Below are 20,964 nucleotides of genomic sequence, written 5' to 3' on the forward strand. Positions count from 1 at the left end.
AGATTATCTGTCTGAGATGTCAAAATAATTTGGCCAGCCTTGGGTATTATGCACCTTGAATTGTATATGTGTGTGTGGTGGGGAGGAGCAGAGGAATGTATCTGCTGCTGGGCTTCAGGCAGCAAAATGTCCTGGGCTGGCCATGGCTTCTCAAGGGACCATCTGTGGCTTGAGAGGACAATTGGGAAGGCAGAACTGAAGAACCCCAGATCAGGATCCTCCTCCCATTATCTCCTAAAGAGAGAATTCTGTTCTGATTTTGGTTACACTTGTTTGTTTTAGTATTTTAAACTTGTAAACCATCTTGTGTGCCTTGGCAGAAAGGCGATATATAAATGCATAAAATAAAATAAATAATAGACTTTCAGTAGCCCAGTCTAATGATTTGCAGTTCTAGCAGGTTAGTCTTTAGGATAGGGAACTCCAAGTACAGCACGTGTTGTACTCCGATTAACAACAAGCCTGAGATTTCCAACATAAACTTTCCCAACAAATACCTTTCCAACAAAAATGATGGTATCTACAATGGATCTGGAATCTGGAGTTTAATTGAAACTGAATACAGATTCTGTTTACTAAGTGGTATATTGCCATGTTGTGCATGTAGTCACTAGGGCTAGATCTACACATTGTGACATATCATTATGATCCCATCGTGGTAATGCTATATCCCTCTTGCGCATTTATACTTCATAGGACACACAAGGACATTTGTTGTGGTATTTTGGATAATGTGAAATAAAGAGCAGGAAATAACACTACAAAAGCAGTATGTCGAATGTGTAATGTCCCCCAACAGTTATCAGTGCACTTCGATACCACTATAAAACAGTAGTGTAGACCTAGCCTTGGTAACTAGTCAGCTGTAACAACCTATTTATTGGTGGGTAGAAGTTAACCACACAGAAGGGCCAAAACTGGAGAAGTAAGGGTGTGGCAAACTTGTCTCTTCTGCTTGGCAGAACATTACAGATAATTGTAATGAGTGAGTGAGGCTTGCTCCTGAAATGCATCTGGAGCTTCAGGGGATAGGAGAAAGTGTGGTGGGGGTGGGGGTGGGGGTGAAGCCTCTCTTCACAGCAAAGCTGATTCCTTTTAAAAAATCCTGTACTCCTCCATCAGTTTCTCCTTCTGTTGTCCTGGAAATATGGCCAAGGAAGTGGGAACACTGAAGCTGTGTGAAGGAGAGGGGGAGATGATCCTGTAGGGAGCAGTCAGGCAGAGATGAAAAGATGCACACATAAGCACCCATTTTAGGGGCAAGAAAGAAAGTTTAAAGGGGTGTTGGATGCTCCAGACACAGTGCTTTGATTTTTCATTACTTCTTTAATGCACAACTGAACTTTAAATCCCTGTTTCAGGAGCAACAAGGAAGGTTTAAAGGGGGGGGGGTGCTCCAGACACAGTGCTTTGATTTTTCGCTCCTTCTCTAAAGCAAAACAAAAGGACTGGGAAGGCAAGGAGGAGACTGGCCAGAGCAGGAAACTTCAGCTGGGCAGAGGGGGAGAGCGGGGGGGGGGAATCGGAAAGAGGAGGAGGCAGGAAAACAGCAGACTTAAGCAGACCCAACTCACTCCAAAAAGGCTCCACCCAGCCATCAAGAGAATAACGTGATTAGGGCTCCGTGAAAACAGCGCAGCCCGCAAGGGTACAACGATGATAGACTGGGTCCTTTGGGGACATGGAAACACGTGAGAGAGAAAATGCACTTGGGGAAAAGTTGGAAAAGAAGTGAAGGTGATAGTGTGGAAACACCCCCAGGGTAAGTACACCAAACCTTAGGTAACAATCCAAGGATAGTGTGGGAAGTTGCATTTACGTATGAAAAATAGCATAACACAAGAGTAAGGCACATTATATGACATGGGAAAGACTCCCAATAGAAAGGTCAGTTTAACAGGTTGTAAAAATGAAGCCTAACTCAAATTAGACTCAAGTATTAGAGCAGAATGGAAAAGTCAATACCATCTCATCCTTCAGAGCTGTTGTTAAAACAGATGCACTGTGTAAACGGTGAGTTGTCTGATCTTTTCGAGCTGCTAGCTTTTCTTGCTCAGCAATGCTTTCTCCATACATTGCTTCTAAATTTTGCTGATGTTGTTCAATCTGAAAAGTTAGAAAAAAATCAGGTTTCTAATGAAAAAAAGTTTACTGTAGCAATATACACTGCTGTTTTGAACATATTTGAATGTAGCTCTTTCTTTATAAGCTTTAGAGTAGCTAATATGAGGTGCCTAAGGGCTCCTATTCAGGAGCCCTTACTGGACAGGATCATACTGACTCAGCTAGCTTAAACATGACTGAACACTACTTAAACCCTTAGAGCTCTGAGTGCATTCTTTGGGTCCATACATAAAGACAGGTTGTTTTCCTGTAACTGTTTTTCAAGTGGTCATCTATGCAGTCACACATATGAGCACCTCCTCAAAGCAATGCTTGGAACTTTCTAGAGCTGGGTGAAAAGCTTTTGGTGGAAGGCCTGCCCCCAAGGCTATATAAGAAAACACTAGAGTGAAAACAGGACAAAAAATGACACCTGAAATGGAGAAGGAGAGTGAGTTGTGTGATAAGGTTCAAGCTCTGCTGGAGGGCAGATATGCACAGTCATCCACAGAGACATGGAGAGTGCCAATGAACTCAAAGTGACATATGGTGTCAACTGAGACTTTGCCACATTGACACAGAGGCCCAGAATGTTGAGGAGGCAAAACGTGTAACTTGGTCTGCCAGTGGTGTTACATATACGTGGTGAGTAGCCAGTCGTCTACGTATATGAAGACAAAAATCCTACGCTGGTGGATGTGTGCAGCAATGATGGCCATATACTTTGTGAGTACTCTGGGAGCCAGTGCAAGGACTCTGAATTGGAAGCAGTGGTCCTCCAGAGTGAAGCAGGTGTTTCATAGAATCATAGAATAGAATCATAGAATAGTAGGGCTGGAAGGGGCCTACAAGGCCATCGAGTCCAACCCCCTGCTCAATTCTTGGGCCAAATAGCTATGCGAGAGTGAGTCTGTGAATGCAAACCAAGCCCTGATGTGAATGAGCGTAAGGCTCTTGTCAGATACTACCATCCTGAACTTTTTCATCTTATGAAGAAATTAACACCACAAAGGTCCAGAAGTTGGCCAAAGGCTTCTGGCTGTCTTTGAACAGAGGCCTCAATGTCTCAGGACACTGGGTATGCGTTCCTTTCAGAGGAGGGTTTTAATATCCTCTTCTAAAAGAGGTGATGGAAATATTCTATGGGGGAAAAAATCTGTCTGGGGGAAGTGAGAAAAACTCAATCACATTTCGCATGCAAATGATGGAAAGTACCCAATGATCCACGTGGTAATGGTCGCAAAACAATGGCAGGCTCCTGAAGGATGACAGATTGTGAGTTAAGGCTGACACCTGGGGGCAACCACTGCCTTGCGACAGTTAGATGACTGGAACTTTGCAGACAAGAATGACAAGATGTGGCCATGGCCAGCAATTTAAAGGAGATTAGACAAATTCATGCAGGATAAGTCTGTTAATGGCTACTAGTCATGATGGTTATATGCTTCCTCAGGATCAGGAGCACCATGCCTCTGAATACCAGTTCCTGGGGAACAACAGCGGGAGACAGCTATTGTGATCATGTCCTGCTTGTGGGCTTCCTGTAGGCATCTGGTTGACCACTGTGGGAAACAGGATGCTGGATTAGATGGAACTTTGGCCTGATTCAGCAAGGCTCTTCTTATGTTCTACAGTTTGGTAATTTGGAGGAAGAGAGCTGTGGTGGAATCAAATTTCCTCCCCATAAGGTTCTGTCTAATGCTGTGACAGGACAGAGTGGGGATTTTGTGAGGCTTCCTCTGAGTGGTGTCCACAATAATAAAATTCACGGCTGGTGCTTGAAGAGAAAATCCTAATCTTTCTGCTGTGGTGGTCAAAAAGGAAATGGGTAGGAAGGCAGGAGCCATGTCCCTTTGAGTGTAACTCCTCAGGTCAGGGGCAGGCTTCCTGCCCAAATTATTTTGCCTGACTCTAGTAGGTTCTGAACATTGGATTGAATCCAGTGTTAGTGTAATTTAAGTCCCATTCATTTCAATGAGTCTCCTCTAAGTAGAACTAACACTGGGCACAACCCATTGCTCTGTGCAAGAGTAGAACCCATATGTGGGAGAGCTGAGAGACCACAAAGAAAACAGAACATATTTTCCTGCTACATTTTTCAGCAATTTTCTCTGCTTATTATCAAACGGAACTGTTAATTCATGAAGATTGTTTGGTCTTCCTATCTCCTCTTTTCTATTACTTGATCCACTGCATTCCTGTTTTCTTAAACATTCAGTATCATTGCTGAGAAAAAAATTAAAATTAAAAATGTACATCAAGAATGATTGGTTTGTTTAATACACAGAGATGTGAATATGTTATGGAACAAATGGATGGTAGGAAAGCCCCTCTCTCCACAAATTACTAGACTCTCTCTCTCTCTCTCTCTCTCTCTCTCACACACACACACACACACACACACACAGAGAGAGAGAGAGAGAGAGAGAGAGAGGGTGGCGGCATCTGTACACCAGTCTAAAATCTTGCATTTAACACAGGGCTTTCTGCTTCCGTTTTAAATGCAGGATCACAACTGACTCCCTTTACATGCGCTCCCTTCCCCCCTCCTTCTCCCCATATCTGAGCCTTCCATTATCTTTCATTGGTCTGGCTCCTCTTCTTGCCACTTTAACTCTTTTCACAGAGGAAACTGAAGCAGAACACAACAGGGTAATTTGATAGCTCATTATCTGCGATCTATTTAAAAACAGAACAAAGGGCATTTAGTGCAGGAGATGCAGTGCAGGAGGGTCACAGCAGGGTCACTGTGTCATGTAAAGAGCCCGCAAACTTCCGTGAAGGAGCAATCTCAATCACAGGATAAAAGCCTGGTGTGAAGGAGCCCAGAGAGAGAGAGAGAGAGAGAGCGCACTAATTGCCTCCAGGCATATGAAAGGAGAGATGAATGAAGGAAAATGTTGAGAGGACAGACAATGACATTTCAGTGTAGCTGATAAAGCAGACTTTGTCTCTTCACTGTCCCAAATTTAGATGGATAATAAATAATATAAATACTATAGCATATGACAAACAGAATTATTTTACCAGAGCTAAACTTCTTTGTTTTTCAGCCAATTTTTCATGGGCAAGTTTGAGTAGCTCCTCTGCTTCTGCTACCTTTGCTTGTTTCGGATCTACAAACTAGATAAGAAGATATATTTACGATCCAGCAAGAATAAGGAAGAATGGTTATACTCAGCTTCTTGGAAGAATCAAGGGTATAAATGCCATAGATAAATATGTACACACATAATATGCATATACATAAACACCATAACAAACACTATATCAGTACTAGGGATGTCAGAGAATTCCACCACGGACTCCAGTGAGGCTGGATTCTTTAGAATCCAGCCTCCCGGAATCCGTGGCGGAACGGCCTCCCCCCACGCCAACCCATGGAATCTCCCCGGAATGGAGCTTACCTGGCGGCGGATGGGGCGGAGGCTCCGGCGGCAGCTCCGGCAGTGGATGCGGTGGCGGCGGCTCCGGCTGGTCTCCCAGCTGGCCACTGCTGGGCTGCTGCAGCTGCAAATGGCGGCTGTTGTAGTGGCCGCCATTTGCGTCCTTGCAGTCAGCCGTGATAGGCTATGTAAGTATTTACGTAGCCTATCACGGTAAAGGCAGCCACGCAAATGGCAGCCGCTACGCGATTTGCATGGCTGCCTTTACCGTGATAGGCTACGTAAATACTTACATAGCCTATCACAGCAAAGAGCGGGGGCGCAAATGGCGTAGCGGCCGCCCTTTGCGTCCCTGCTCTTTGCCGTGATAGGCGACATAAATACTTTACGTCGCCTATCACGGCTTTATCACGTATTTACGTCACCTATCACGGTTAACTGCAAGGACACAAAGGGCGGCCGCTATGATGGCCGCCATTTGCGGCTGCGGCAGCCCGGCCGCAGCAGCCCGGCCGCAGCCGGAACTCCGGCTGCAGCCGGCCTTGGCTGGCGGCTCCACAGAGTCACCACGGAGCGGAGCCGGCCGGGGAGGATTCCGTGGGGAGGGACGGATCGCCTCCCCCCCACCGCAGATTGCCCGGCACAGAACAAGGTAAGTGTTTCGTACATCCCTAATCAGTACTACACATTACACATGATATGGGGATTTTGTTGAAAGGGGTATTTCTGTTCTAAGTTCTTCTTTTGGCACACCCATATTGTGACATCATTATGTTCTCCTATCCCCACCACCAGACAACGATGCATCACAGACCTGGAGAACATCACAACTTGGATAAACGTACCTAAAAGTTACAGGAGGGAGGGCAGAGGCTCAAGGCGGGGATACCATTTTCTGTGGCAGTCTTATATTAAGCATAAAGTACAGTCCTGCCCTTTGTGCTTTTCTGAAAAGTTGTGATATAATGTGCCAATACACATTATATCACAATTATATTTTCTTGCAGAGAACTGGATTAACCATGAGTTTAAGTATGCAGTAAAGTAGGACTCCAGACTGCACAAGGCTCTTAATCTGCTGTTAATCCACTGTATCTACTGTTGGTTTCGTCTCAGAATTGAGATCCAAGCACTACATGAGGAGTGTTTCCCTTCCTGCTTTTTCACTAAATAACCTCTAGGTGGCACTGTGGTATAGTGGAATAGTGCAAATACATAAGAGCTACGCCGGACGCCATTTGCATCCGCAGTTCGTCAGTCCAGCCAGCAATACAGCAATGGCGGCCATATTGTTGGGGCTTCGGAGCCAGCAGCAGGCAGGATCCGCCGGCATGGACTTCTCAATAGAGATGGAGGTAGGAGATCTGATCCTCCGCGGACTTCGGGGGCCCGGATTCTGGCCTCATTGGGGTCCATTTCTCCAACATCCCTACCTAAAAATGTGGCTTTTGCTACAGATAACAGAATGCCTCTGTCCAGGAGATAGAGCAGTCTGTCTTAACACCTGCACTTGGCTTTCTAATACGTCTCCAGAGCTCAGAACATAGTGGCTGTTTCTCCTCATATGCTAGGGAACTGTGGCAATGTTCCTCGTTATTGGGAAATGGAAGATACTGGTAGTCTGTATGGTATGAACAGTAGAATATTATCACGCCAGCAGGACCTGGGCACTGTTGCGTACTTGTAAGTGCAGATAAATAAGGAAGGGTGGCATATGGGTTAGAGATGTACTAGGCTCCAAAATGAAGCTCATCATAAGGCCTCAATGTCTTTTAATGCAGTGCCTAAGATAAACTCCTAGCAGTCAAATGCAAGCAGAGGCTATCACTGCACCAGCCTTGTACAGATGAGAAAGCCATGCTGAGATGGATTCTCCAATTGCTTCTGTGAAAACTGTGAAAAGCATCCCCTCTTTTGGTTATTTGGGGGGGGGGGGCGGGCTGTGAATAGATGCAATTTAATGAGTTGTTTAATTATATCACTTCTATTAATTACACCAGGGTAACTGATTAATATTTTCAAAAATTATACATATATTAATCTGCAACTTCATTTTGAAGCTGCAAAATTCAAGAACCTCTGTTAAGCATTTAATTTAAAACAATACAGGCCAATCCAACCTCTGTCCATCTCTAAAGTCCAAGTGAGTGCATGCATGCAAATAAGCAAAGTGATTCCTATACTAGTGCCCCCTCTCTCCCTGCACTCTGCATGCATTAAGCTGCGTGCATTTGTAGAGCTGAATGTGTACATTTCCACATTCAGGAGTGGGGACAGATTGTGCCCTACATAATTAGAAACTGAATGCCCAAAAGAATACATTGAGATTTTTAAATCTCTAATAATGCTGAGTGAAATACATTTGCAAAACTGAGCACATATTCCAGAAAAATTTAGAATATGTCGCATCATGACATATGATCCTGTAACACCTTTTATTCTGAGGAAAACGTTTTTAAATGTTATCAGAAACAACAGATGTAAATATACCTTTTTTACAATATGATAGTGATCTAAAGCTAAAATCCATTGACACATGGAGCAACAGGCAATAGACACAAGTCCCACTTTTACAGGGCTGAAGTCAGGTGACTTTATATATTTTTTCAGCTGTAGAAACACCTAAAAAGAACACAGATCAGTTATTAAAAACAATGAGTTTAAACCATCATAAGTCTTATAGGCCAGTGTAGGAGAATTCTTCAAGCTCTTTAATGGGCAATAAAGCTCTATTCGTAACAGTGGTGTTCTGAGGCAGCTTTTAACAATATGGTAGTTTTTATTTGGTTTATTCAGTGCAATTCTAAGCATGTTTACGCAAATGTAATTCTTTCTAGGCACAATGGAATTTACTCTATAGTAAGCTAAGCAAATGTGGACCTGATCAGCCCTCTGGATGGGGGACAACTAGAAGCCTCATGTTGAAGCATGATATCAAGGTAATAAATGTTTTTAAGATGTAGTAAACAAAATCTATGTATTGACTATGGGTTGGATCCAGATGTAGGCATGTGCAACTGGGCTGGAGGAAGTGGAATTCCCTACCCCCTCCTCTCCACAGCCACCCCTCCAGCCCCCTAAAAATGTTACACAGAGGGTAAAGGGAACCTATTGAATGAGGTGAGCTGTGGGAGGGGAGATCCCCCAAAATTGGGTAGATGCCCCTTCAGTAAGTAGAGCCCTTCTGCCCACAGAAGACAGATGTTAGATCCAATAACAGGATAACACAGATCTAGTTTCTCCACATAACACATAACTTTGTTATGTGGAGTATGAAGCTTCTACATTACCATAATCAAGACCAGATTGGCTGCAAAAGTCCTACTATTCCCTGAGTCATGCCTCATATCAGAAGCAGTGCTTCCCTAAGCTGCACCAAAGGATCATTTGGAGAGGATTTGGGGCGGGGGGAATAGAAATCCTTTCCTTTCTGGATTCTGTGAGACGAAACTAATTTATAATAGGTTGTTGTAGGAATATGGTTTTAAGTTTAGGGGCTTGGGGAAGACCCATGAGTGTGTCTGGAGAAGAATGAACCCCTCATGAGAAAGGGAGTAAATCCTGCATGTTATTTGGAAGAATTGGGACCACTGGTGAGAGGGAAGAAACCCATTTATTTATTTTTATATATTTAAAAAGCATTTCTAGACTCGTTTTCAGCTCTAAACAAGTCTCTCCCCCGCCAGCAGTTTACAATACACTAAAATAATACAACCATTAAAATAATTTAAAACATTATTCACAACATTTAAGCAATGATTATCATAGAATAGTAGGGTTGGAAGGGGCCTACAAGGCCATCTTGTAGGCCCCTTCCCCATGCTTTTAAGCCTACAAGGATTAAAAGCAAACATTAAAAGCAAAGAGTAGAGAAATTAACATTTTAATATTCTGCTTAAACACCATTGGAAGCCAGATGAAATAAAGACATTTTTATTGCCTATCTAAAGACCATCCACGATAGGGTAGTCTAACTGCTTTTGAGAGGGAATTCCACAACTGGGGTCAGCAAAAGATAATTTCTGTGTACGTCGATTAGGTCAAATTGAAGATGTGGTGCACTATATTTTATATTGCCTTCTATAGAATTCACCTAGGGTTAAGTTTATTCTCCCTTTCCTTAAGATCTATCAGATGACCCTAAGGCCTATCAGATGACCTTAAGATCAGTTGGCTGCTGGAGGATACAGATAAATTTGTCGGTTACAGAGTAGCTCTGTTTGTGCTAGCTGCAACAAAGTTAAGAGTGGCCTTTCTGAATCACGTCAGTGACAAAAGCTAAGAGGAGTTTCGTTTTCTAATTTAAACATATGCTTACAACCTTTTATTTGTATTTCCAAGGCCCTACTTGTGTTTTACCAGACTGATTGTTCCATGTTTTATAAATATGTTTTCTTGTGTTTATATTGTAACGCCCATGGGCTATAAACAATAAAATTTGAATGAACACAACTGGAGTGCTGCCACAGAGATGGCCCTATCTCGAATTCCCACCAACTGAATCTCTTTAATTAGTGGGACAAAATGAGGGCCTCCTATAATAATCACAATCTACAGGCAAGTTCATATGGGATGAGGCAGTATTCCCACTTTTATGGCTGGGAAGGACTGGGCAGAACTCTGTAACTAAAGCAGGGAACCAGTCTGACCATAAGAATACTATAGTCTGACCATCTGTTTTCAAGCTGGTCTGTTGGGCAGCTGATGTATCAACAAAATCTCTAGATTACCTATGTTTTCAATACCAGATGCACATACTGAAAGAACTGGGTGAATTTAGTACTCCACATCATTCAACATGTTTATGTAGTTCGCATATAACAAAAAACCATGGTGGGTGAATTTCCCCGTGGGGTTTCTTTTTGCACCTGCGGCAGCCACTTTGAATATTCAAGCCATGGCTTATTATTACATGCAATCCCAGTGAGGATGGGTTGTTAGAGTTGTTGACAAGCCACCTGCAACCCTAAAACAGCCCATGGGTTCTGGGTGGCTTGTCAACCATCCCAACAAATCACCCTCGCCAGGTTCACACATAACAACAAGCTAGGGCGTGCCCTCACCATGGGTCAATTATTCAAAATGGTGGCTGCCACCACAATGAGAAGCCCTGTGGGGACATTCACCCATAGTGGCTTCTTGTTACATGCAAACTGGGCCATTAGGTGGCCATTTGGGATTTGCCTCTTTGTGCCCTTATGAATATAGGACACAGAAAAGTAGCATCCTATAATTTGTAGCATAAAATTCTAGAGATTTTTTAAAAATCTAAATGCTTTTCTCCAAGCCAATTTTTAAAAACAGAAACAGACATTGTCTAAGAAATGTCCTGTTTCCACCGGTAACATTTCAACCACCTTGGACAGCCAGACCATTTTTTTCACATATGCTTTACATTTCAAGAGAAAAATAAGAGCTGCACAATATTAGTTTGACATCTGGATAAAAATTATGGTATGTCCTTGAGATAAGACCACCTTTCCTGGGTATGCAAAAGAAGAAACAAACTCAATCTACTGGACACTGCACCTCTCCTTTACCTTTTCTGGTAGATTATCTTTGTCAAGGGTAATCAACTTCTTTAGAAAACCAGGGTCTGCCAGTAGTAATTTTGCTGTTGTCCAATTAGGTTTCTTTTGAAGAAGAATGCAAACTGCATTCATAACAGTTAGTACAAGTGGAGGAGGGCGAGTATATACTCTGTATGATACAGAAGAAAAAGAACAGTACAAAATTTGTTAAATTCAAATTTTTGCAAGAGATGCCGCTAACAACTTTTGTCAGACCCAGACTATGGGGCTATATTATCCAATGCAATTTCTGTGTTCCTACAGAACTGCATGGTTTATTATTCTAGTGTGATTAAAGTGCATTAGTTTTAGTTATCTACATGATGGATGTCAGATATGTTAGGCCACACTAGCCAGATGGATGAAATGCACATTTGCAGCCTGGTGAATTAGAAGGAGTTTGCAGTTTAGTGTAAGCAGGTGACATGCATGCAAGACATTTATGAGTAAGTTTAAAATGGGAAATTGGTGCAACAGTCCTGAGGGAACCTATTACTTGAATTGTGTCTAATGTACAGTTCCTGTCAATACACTGGTCTTCTCTTTGGATTAGCAGAAATCAGCATGGGACTGACACCGTCTGATTATGACTTGTGAATGTTGTATGCACTGAATTAATGTGCTTCACTCACAATAAATCCTCTACCTAGAAGTGCCCAACTAGTCAAATGCATTCTTTGAATATCTTAAGCAATGGGACTTATTTTCTTATTTTTATTCTACTTAATCAAGCAGCTCTAATCCACACAAATATAGAAGAGAATAGGTAACCTCTCACACCTGGGAACATGATAGTCACAAACCCATGAGCATTGATTATCTATCTTCTGGAGATATGTAGCCATTCATCTATCTCTCCGCAAAGCAGCTGAGGGAGAGAGTGGTGAGATGAAGGCTGCCTTTAAACTAAAGAGAAACCCCACAGTCCTCCTGTTTTGGAGCCTTTCTGGTTTACTGCAGTCTCCCAAACAGCAACCATGTGATTGCTGAGAGGGGAGGCTTTTAATTTTCAAGGTTCCATAGAACTCAATGAAACACCACCATCTAGTGGTTGTTTTAATCGCGTAACATTCCGACTTAAAATAAGTAGTTCATTATTTCTGGATCTTTTTGAGATGAAATAAGCAGAAAATACCTCTGGATGTGCCCTGGAGGTTGATGACATCATGAAAAGGACCTGCAAACTTCTATGAGTGAACAATCTCAATTGAAGGATAAAAGCTCTGTGTGAAGGAGAACGAAGCTGCAGAGCCAGTTAAAACAGCTCCCCAATGCCTGGACTTGAGAGAAGTTCAGTCCTAGGCCCAGCTCTTCCTCCCTTTCTTTCTTCCTAAAACCTGAAGCCAGACCTGCTGGAATAGCCCTGCTTATGCAAACACTGCTGACCAGACATTAAGGGTGCAATCCTAGTCATGTTTAGACAGAAAAAAAGTGCACCTTTAATCTGTTTCATTCTGTATTGGAGGCACCAGAGAAGAAATCTAGTCCTGAGGATAAAGGGACAGTTCTAGTCAGTTAGGCAGCCCAGGAACAGTGCTAGTCTGCAAGGCCAGTCATTCTAATTTTTTTCTCCCATTGACCAGAGACGATGGAGAGTATTCTAGAACATTGCCTGGCAACAACTAGGGAGAACAGGCAGCCTCCATATGCACAAGACTTTTGATTATGCCCAAGAGATTTAGAATTGCATGTCAGACATGTAGCTGCCATGACTGCTGCCAGTTCATTACAAAAACATGTTGTGAGGAAAAATGCAAATCTGTTTATAGAACCAAACCATCTTACAGTCTGGTGAAAGCACTCTTCACTTCCATTTCTTCAGAAAGTCTTTAAAGCAAAAATTCAAAAACACAAACTTTGAGGTACCATAACTTTCATGATGCTAAATCATAATGAATGAAGATGAATAGGGAAAGTGCTTTGAAATGCAGCATTCCATATATTGTTGGTATGCGTAAAGCTGAAACATGGAGCCATTTGATTTGTTGCATTATTTGTATAGCATTATCTGAGAACTGTAGGCTGATTTGAATTGAAACCATGATCAAACTCCAATTAATAGCAATACACTTACCTAATTTCCGCAATATGATTTTTGTCAAGTGAATCAAGAGCAGCAAGAGCTTTTTCCAAAGATGGCAACACAGCGTTGAGTTCTTCCGTTACTTGCTATATAGATTAAAAATAAGGTAAGAAAAGCTAGAGTCTGATTCTTGCTTTAATAAGGGATATTTGAACAAATATGTTTTCTGTACTTTGGGATGCTTTTTATATATGAGCCCCTTCTGGTTTTCTATGGGGTGCAAAACAGTGTGATTTGCTGGTAATGCTCAGCCAAGTATATGATACTTTTTAGAATGTTTGTTCCATGCTATTCGGAGCAGAAGCACACATCTCCAAGTGCACAGAAGCTGCAGGAGGAGATCTTAATTTGGGATGGGATCAGAAATCATATTAGCTCCCAGAGTCCACACCAGCTATTTTATATAAGATACTTTTTATTCATCCTCAGTCCTGCAGGAGCATTGACATTTGATTAGAGTTCTCAGTATGCTTTTCATGTTGCAAATAAGTTACAAATGTCCAACATGCTGCTATTAAAATGGAAGAACAATGGAAATATGCTCTACCTGGGCATAGTCTTCCACAGTGCGTGTTTCTGCAGCCATGATTTCTTCATCTTGTTTAACAATAGTTCGGACTTGTTCTACTACTAATGCATCTTTGTGAAGTTTTTCCACAAGGTCCTCTATTTCCTGGTAGGGAAAATATTTTTCTTAGTCAAAAAATTTTTAATTACAGAGTTTCTGAAGCAAAAAATAATCTAGGGTTGGGTCCAGATTTAGACACATGCAGACTCCCAGCCCCTCCTAGCCATGGCAACCCCTCCTGCCCCCTGAAAATCCTACACAGATGGTTGGTGGACCTTGCTGAGTGGGATGAGCTGTGGTGTGGAGGGGGGATCCCTGAAAATTGGGTGTAGGCATCATATGTGACTGGAGTCCTTCTATTCACAGAAAACACATCCTGGATCCAACTGCTAGCATTCTAGAAACAGAATGGATGTCTTACAAATTAAATAGTAAGTCCAGTATGGGATAGCAAAGGTGACATGCACAATGGGTACATAAGGACCGCCTTGCTGGATCAGACCAAGAGGTCCATGTATTCCAGCACTTTGTCTCCAACAGTGAATAAACATATGTCCCTGGAAAATGTATAAACATAGTATGATGGAGACAGCCATCTTCTGTTGTCTGTCCCAGCATCTGCTAATCAAAAGTATGCTGTCTTTCAATTGAGGTTAATAGATCTATCATCTGTGAATTTCTTTAATCTTTTAAAACTGTCATCTAATCAGTGGCTATCACCACATCTTGTGGCAATAAATTCTATTAATTAATTTTGCATTGTGTGCAGAAACACTTTTGTCTCTCCTAAACCTATTGCCAATCAGTGTTGCTAAAAAGGTAAAGGTAAAGGTGTCCCCAACCAGTCGTGTCCGACTCTAGGGTGCGGTGCTCATCCCCGTTTCGAAGCCGAAAAGCCAGCGCTATCCGAAGACGCTTCCGTGGTCATGTGGCCGGCATGACTGAACACCGAGGTGCACGGAACGCAGTTACCTTTCCCGCCAAGGCGGTACCTATTTATCTACTTGCAATTTCTTGCTTTCGAACTGCTAGGTTGGCAGGAGCTGGGACTGAAGACGGGAGCTCACTCCGTCACTCAGCACTCGGGTCTCAAACTGCTGACCTGCCGACCTTCCAGTCTGCAGTTCAGCGTCTTAACCACTAAGCCACCGCGGCCCCTGCTAACTTGTTGCTAACCATGATGAGCCTGTGAAGTGCTGAGCAAAGTTCATCATTGCCTTGACCTCAGTGCAAGTCCAGCAGCAGGTTTCCAAGTTCCAAATAGCTAAAGCTGGGCTGGCAGAGCAGCACCAGAGGCCACTCCCAACAACTTGTTCTGATAAGGGTCTGAGCTGAACTGAGCATCTAAATAGTGAGGCAGCCCTACTAAGTGCAAAAGCCTCACCCGCATCTCCAAGTTAGCAACAATTTAAAGGGGCAGCACCCTGGACTGGCACTCTGGCACCGCTCTGGCAAGGCATCCAGCACCACTCTCTGTCTTCTCTGCCAAGAGCTTATAAAGGAGGAAAGGGCCTTGGGTGGTGGAGATGTGACGGGGGTTGTTTGAGGAGCCTTAACCCCAGACATTAGCTGCTCTTTGTAGGAAAGATACTCCAACAATCCAATCCTTTTAGCTATCTTTCTCTGTGTCAGAATGATAGCCCTTCCTCTACACAATGAACAAAACAGAGATCCAGTCTTCAAGCTACTACAGTTTTATTATGCTAATGGAAAGCCTTCTCACAAAACAGATACAGTGAAACTCAAAGACTGCCCCAGGGCCTAAATAGCTAATCCTGAGCCCTCTATTAGGGAAGACTTTAGCAGGGTAGAGAAGTCGCTGCCAAATTGTCAATAGGCCGCTATGGCCAACCCCAAAAGGCTGCTTAATCCTTTAGGGGGGCTCCCTTCTGCATTGGTTCCGGTGGGTGGCTATTCTGGCAGAACATCTCAAACCACTCCCTAACTCTGCCCTTTTAGACTGCCAATCAGGCCCTGCGCTGACCAAATTGTGCCCCTCCTCCTCCGCAGAGGGGACTTGGTTTCCCATGAGGGGGGTGTCTCAGCCTGGGCCACCTGTCTGTCAAGGTCTTGGGAAGCTTCTTCCCCAATTCCTGGAAGCTCTCGAGGAATTTCCTCCCTCACTCTTTGGTCTAACTGTTCTAGTTCTGGCTCTGAATCAGAATTGGAATGAGCAGAAACTGCAGGGGCCCTGGGCTCAGTCCTGACACTCTGCACTTTGTCCATCCCAATTTTTTTTTTTTTTTTGAGATGGAGTAACCAGAACAGCTTGTAGTATTCCAAATGTAGGCATTTATAAAATGGCATTGTGCTACTTTTTCTAATAATTTCTAAAACTGAATGCATGCTTCTCATAGCGATAATACATTAATACAACTTCTTCAATGAGATTTCTACTATGACTCTAAAATCTCTTTCTTGTTAATCGAATTTAGACTCCTTCAGTTACATGTGATAAAGAAAGGATTTTGTTTTGTCTTGTTTCAATGCCCATACAAACGATTATTTGCAATAATTATTGTACTAATGTATTAGCAAGCCCCACATAAACCTTCTGGCCTATCAGAAGATACTTCATATTATGAAAAAAGCAATAACAACAACAACGAAAAGAAAAAAAGAATTTCTGAATTAAAATGTACCTTTGATTTTTTCTCTATTTGAGGACCAAGAACAAGTAACTCATCTTGCATGTCTGTAATCTGTGAGGTTGCTTCCAGGATTTTTGTCAGACCAGAATGATAGCAAGCTCTAAAATTTTAAAAATAGTTGAAATCCAATTATAGCATGCACTTTCTGTTATATACGTAAGTTGTCATTGATAGGTAGGCCAATATTGTATTTGTTAGTCTGGGCCTCCTAGGCAAGCCTCCTTCCACTGACAGCCAGCTAAGCATATAACTCTCATGGAAAGACTAAAAGTCCAAAACCCCTCAGGATAGAGCAACAGTAAACACTGGACTCGGACACCACTGGAGAAGTTATCCAGTGAGATGCCATCAATATGCTGATGATGCTCAGTTCATCATTGCTCTTTGTCATCCAGCTCCAAGAAAGCAGTCAACGCCCTTCAGCATTGCCTAAATTCAATAACTGTCTGGATGAGGATGAACAAACTGAGATTAAATCTAGAGAGACAACAGCATCTCTGTTGGTCAGGTAGAAAGCCTGGCTTGGAGCCTGGGATTCAACCTGGGATTTAACCTGGCTTGGGGCCTGAGATTCAACGCTCCCCCTGAAAGACCAGTTTCATAGCTTGGGAGTGCTCCTGGTCTCTATGCTATCCTTGGATCTTCAAATGGCGTGAGAAGTGCATTTGTACAATTATACCTAGCGCACCAGCTTTGCCATGGCTGATCTGGCAACAGCTATCCATGCCTTGGTTACATCACGGTTAGACTACTGCAATGCATGTATGTGGGGCTACCCTTGACAAGAATCCAGAAGCTCCAATTGGTGCAAAATGTCACAGCTAGGCTGTTAACCATTGCACAGTATCGTGATCATACCACTCCAATACTGAAAGATCTGTAAGGTAAAGGTAAAGGTGTCCCCAACCAGTCGTGTCCGACTCTAGGGGGTGGTGCTCATCTCCAATTCTAAGCCGAAGAGCCAGCGCTGTCCGAAGACGCTTCCGTGGTCATGTGGCCGGCATGACTGAACACCGAGGTGCACAGAATGCTGTTACCTTTCCCGCTGAAGCGGCACCTATTTATCTACTTGCAATTTCTTGCTTTCAAACTGCTAGGTTGGCAGGAGCTGGGACTGAAGACGGGAGCTCACTCCGTCACGCAGCACTTGGGTCTTGAACTACTGTCCTGCCGACCTTCCAGTCTGCAGTTCAGCGTCTTAGCCACACGGCCCCTAGCCAATTGTTTTCTGGGCTCAGTTCAAGATGTTGGTGTTAACCTTTGAGCTCTAAACTGCTTAAGGCCTGGCTATCTGAGGGACTGCCTATTTTGGTATGAACCTGCTCAGTTATTAAGATCAGCAGGATAACCCCTTTTGAAGACACCTCTGCTTGCAGTTGTTCTCTGTGGCTGCTGGCTCCCATTTTTCACTCAGTATGTCCTGGATCTATCAACACTCGAGAGCATTCTGGAAAAACTGTGGCCCCTACTGGAAGCCACAGTAGATGACTGCCATTTCCCCTGAGAATGCTCTAGAATGATGCTATGTCTAGGATATTCTGGGAGGGAAATGGCAGACACCAATAGGGACCACCACTTTTCTAGGAATGTCCAAAGCATTGTTTGGGGAAAATAGTGGCTGGCAGCCACCAAGAGGAGCTCCACTAAAGTTAAAGAGGTGGTGCCAGCAAAAGGGGAAAAATTCTCTCTATAGGCCACCTCTCACTGGTAAGCACCCCCAAATTCTCAGGAAATTTTACCTTTCCCCCAAATGTCCACCCAGTTTTGGTCTCTTTTCACTTTAGGCTTCTTTACATGGAGCTTTTATCCTGCTATTGAGATGGCTCTGTCATGGTCATAGAAGTTTGCAGGCTCTTTGGATGACACCATTACCCTCCAGGGTGTCTCCCGCATTTCCCCAACCTATCCTGTGTTTTCCCCAAATGCAAAAAAATGTGGTATTTTTTCCAGCCCATGGAACAGGAGTGCCATGACCTCCCTGTGAAATTCTCCAATAGAAGAAGAAACTAGCTATGGGCGTTTGTTTTCAGTTGTTGGGGGCGCAGTCAGGATAACGAAGGCATTGAGAATGGGCTGCGGGCAGATGTGACAGGCGCGAGGGCTTGTGCTCTGTCCCTTTCTTGCAAGGATCGGAGGGCACGCAGTTTGAGGGCCACTCCTGTCTCCACTCAACTCTTGCTGAGGAAGGAAAGATTCTGCCTCCCCCCACCAGCAATTTCCCCCTTTGCTTCAGGGCGACCCCCCTGCCAAACTGCCCAAATCCTGGCTGCAGTGCAGTGCACCGCCCGGCAACAGCAGCACCAGACGGCACCGAAGAAGTGCATTGCTCTCAAACTATGTGTCTGCCATGTAAATGCTTGAGCACATTTCTTGATTGGAGGGAGAAGAGGGTCAAATGCCTCCCTGCAACAAAGGGAGACAGATCTGATCCCCTGCCCCACCAAGCTCTGTTGATTCAGAGCACCCCATTAAGTTCTACTCCCGAGTAAGTGTGCCGAGAGTTGCAGACTTACAGCGTGTCAGTCCCCATCCACCAGTAACGTGCAAAGGGAGGGAAAGGGGCAGGAACCAGGGAGGAATAATCGCTACATCCCAAGCAGCATCACCACCCCCATGAGAAGGACAGAAATGAAAAACAACACGACAGGGGACAGCCATCTAAAGAGAACGACCCAATCCTGCAATGATACCAGGTGGGGAAAGAACAGGCATTGATGTGGAATTCTCCACCCGTATGATGGAGTCCTCTCTCTCTCTCTCTCTCTCTCATGTGCGCGCGCGCACACACTAATGAATCTCAAAGCTATAAAAATGGATATTCAAACTTTTGGCTCAGCTTTATGTGGAACTTGCTTGTCTGAGAGATTCATCGCCCTTTCTTTAATAATTTGTTCCCCTTTTACTTTGCCCAATGCTGTTTTCATAATACTTTGATTTAGATTATGTATTTTCTTACTCACAGAAAATCTAGACGTATAGCACAATTATCAATATAACAAATTAAAACCACATACAGAAGAATTCATTTTTCACAGTAAGCATATACAGCCCATTTAGATGAGGGGAACCCCCAAATCAGCCTCTTAAGCCCCAGGTGCCCCAGAACAGCAGAGCTGAAGGGAAGCAGACCATGGTTTCTGCCATCAGCTAGGAGTCTAAGGGCCACTATGATGTTGCACCCCTGCTTCCTAGGAAAAACATAATGGCAAGGGAAAGACCAGTTTGAGCCAGTGAAGGCACAGCTCTCCAGTGCTTGCTTTCCTTTTCCCCCCTCCCTCACTGTTCCTTTTTCCTTTTGTGTTGTGACTATTAAATTAGGAGCCTTGTCAGGAATGATTCTGAGCATGTGGAGATAGTTAGCAGCTCAGACTCAGAATGGGAACGGCCAGAACCAGGGGAGGCTCCCTCCTTAGCGAGTTCAGATATGGATAGGCGTTTTTCTCAGGACTGTGGCATATGGATGGCTCGACCTGAAGCCCCCCCCCTTCTATGAGAACTCAGGTCTTGGGGGAGGATGAGAGTGTGGGGTGTGACTTGAAGGATGCTAGAATCCAGTGCAGGGCAAAGCGGGAAATGTTAGAGGCGGAGCTCAGACGTTCCACCCGGTTGGCTATGCCTGAAAGCCTATGTAAGAGGGCACAACTGTAAGGGAGGGGCATCTCCCCCTAAGTTATTCCAGCCAGCAAGTTGTTGTTTCAAACTGCTGGCAACATCTCTAACTCCCACTTGGCTCCTCTACTGACATTCGTAATTGTGTGGAGTAGCTGTTTTCCTTCGTAGCCTGAGAGTCTACGAAGATTTGCATTTGTAAAGAACCTGGTTGTTAACTAATAAAGTAGTGAGCCTGAAGCCTGGTGTCTTGGAGTGTGTGATTGCGAAGGGAGAAGACCAAGAGACCTGACAAGCCTATGGGGAGGGACTCTGTATCTTTTAATATCTATGGAGTGTTTAGAAAATTTTAGGTGCTGTATCAGTGTTAAATAGTAGTAGTAGTAGTAATATAGTAATGATCTCAATGGCACTGAATGTTGAAGGGGCAGGGGACTGACAACCGGGAGGGAGGGAGAATGCAATGCAGTGGTTCGAAAGAAAGGAGACACACAGATATATTTTTTAAAGTGTAGAAAGAGCCCTCTCATTGTTTGGATAGGTCATTTCCTGGCTCACCTGAGAAGCTACTTTAAAATATCCCCAGGCCCTCCTTCAAAGACCCGTTGTGCTAAATTTGCATTTACATTTTCCAGCTAAAATTTTTCATACCCACTCTGGGCATCTCTACACCAGCCTGAAATCCTGCGTTTAAAACAGGGCTTTCTGCTTTCATTTTAAATGCAGGATCACAATGGCTGAATCTACATATAGCAGTTATACTGTGCACCAACAATTATGATAATGGTATGATAATGGTATAACTCCTATGTGTACATTCAGCCAACAACTCTCTTTTTCACATGCTTCCTTTTCCCTCACCCCCTTCCCCCTCCTTCCTCTGTATCTGAGTCTTCCATTATCTTTCATTGATCTCGCTCCTCTTCTTGCTGCTTTTCCTCTTTTCACGGAGGAAACTGAAGCAGAACACAACGGGGTAATTTGATAACTCATT

The 20,964-nt window shown here is 43.7% G+C and overlaps 1 protein-coding gene across 1 annotated transcript in view; it reads right to left on the minus strand.

Moving 5' to 3' along the window:
- DNAH14 (dynein axonemal heavy chain 14) overlaps positions 1-20,964 on the minus strand; it is a 237,827-nt gene that overhangs the window by 51,211 nt on the left and 165,652 nt on the right. Inside the window, 7 exon segments of the mRNA XM_084820967.1 lie at positions 1,966-2,106; positions 5,131-5,226; positions 7,980-8,111; positions 11,030-11,189; positions 13,134-13,228; positions 13,690-13,815; positions 16,353-16,461. Of these exon segments, the coding sequence (XP_084677093.1) occupies positions 1,966-2,106; positions 5,131-5,226; positions 7,980-8,111; positions 11,030-11,189; positions 13,134-13,228; positions 13,690-13,815; positions 16,353-16,461 (859 nt within the window).

The sequence above is a fragment of the Heloderma suspectum genome, chromosome 1, assembly GCF_057233095.1.
Source record: "Heloderma suspectum isolate Gila_16-S chromosome 1, 16-S_ref, whole genome shotgun sequence".
NCBI lineage: Eukaryota > Metazoa > Chordata > Lepidosauria > Squamata > Helodermatidae > Heloderma > Heloderma suspectum.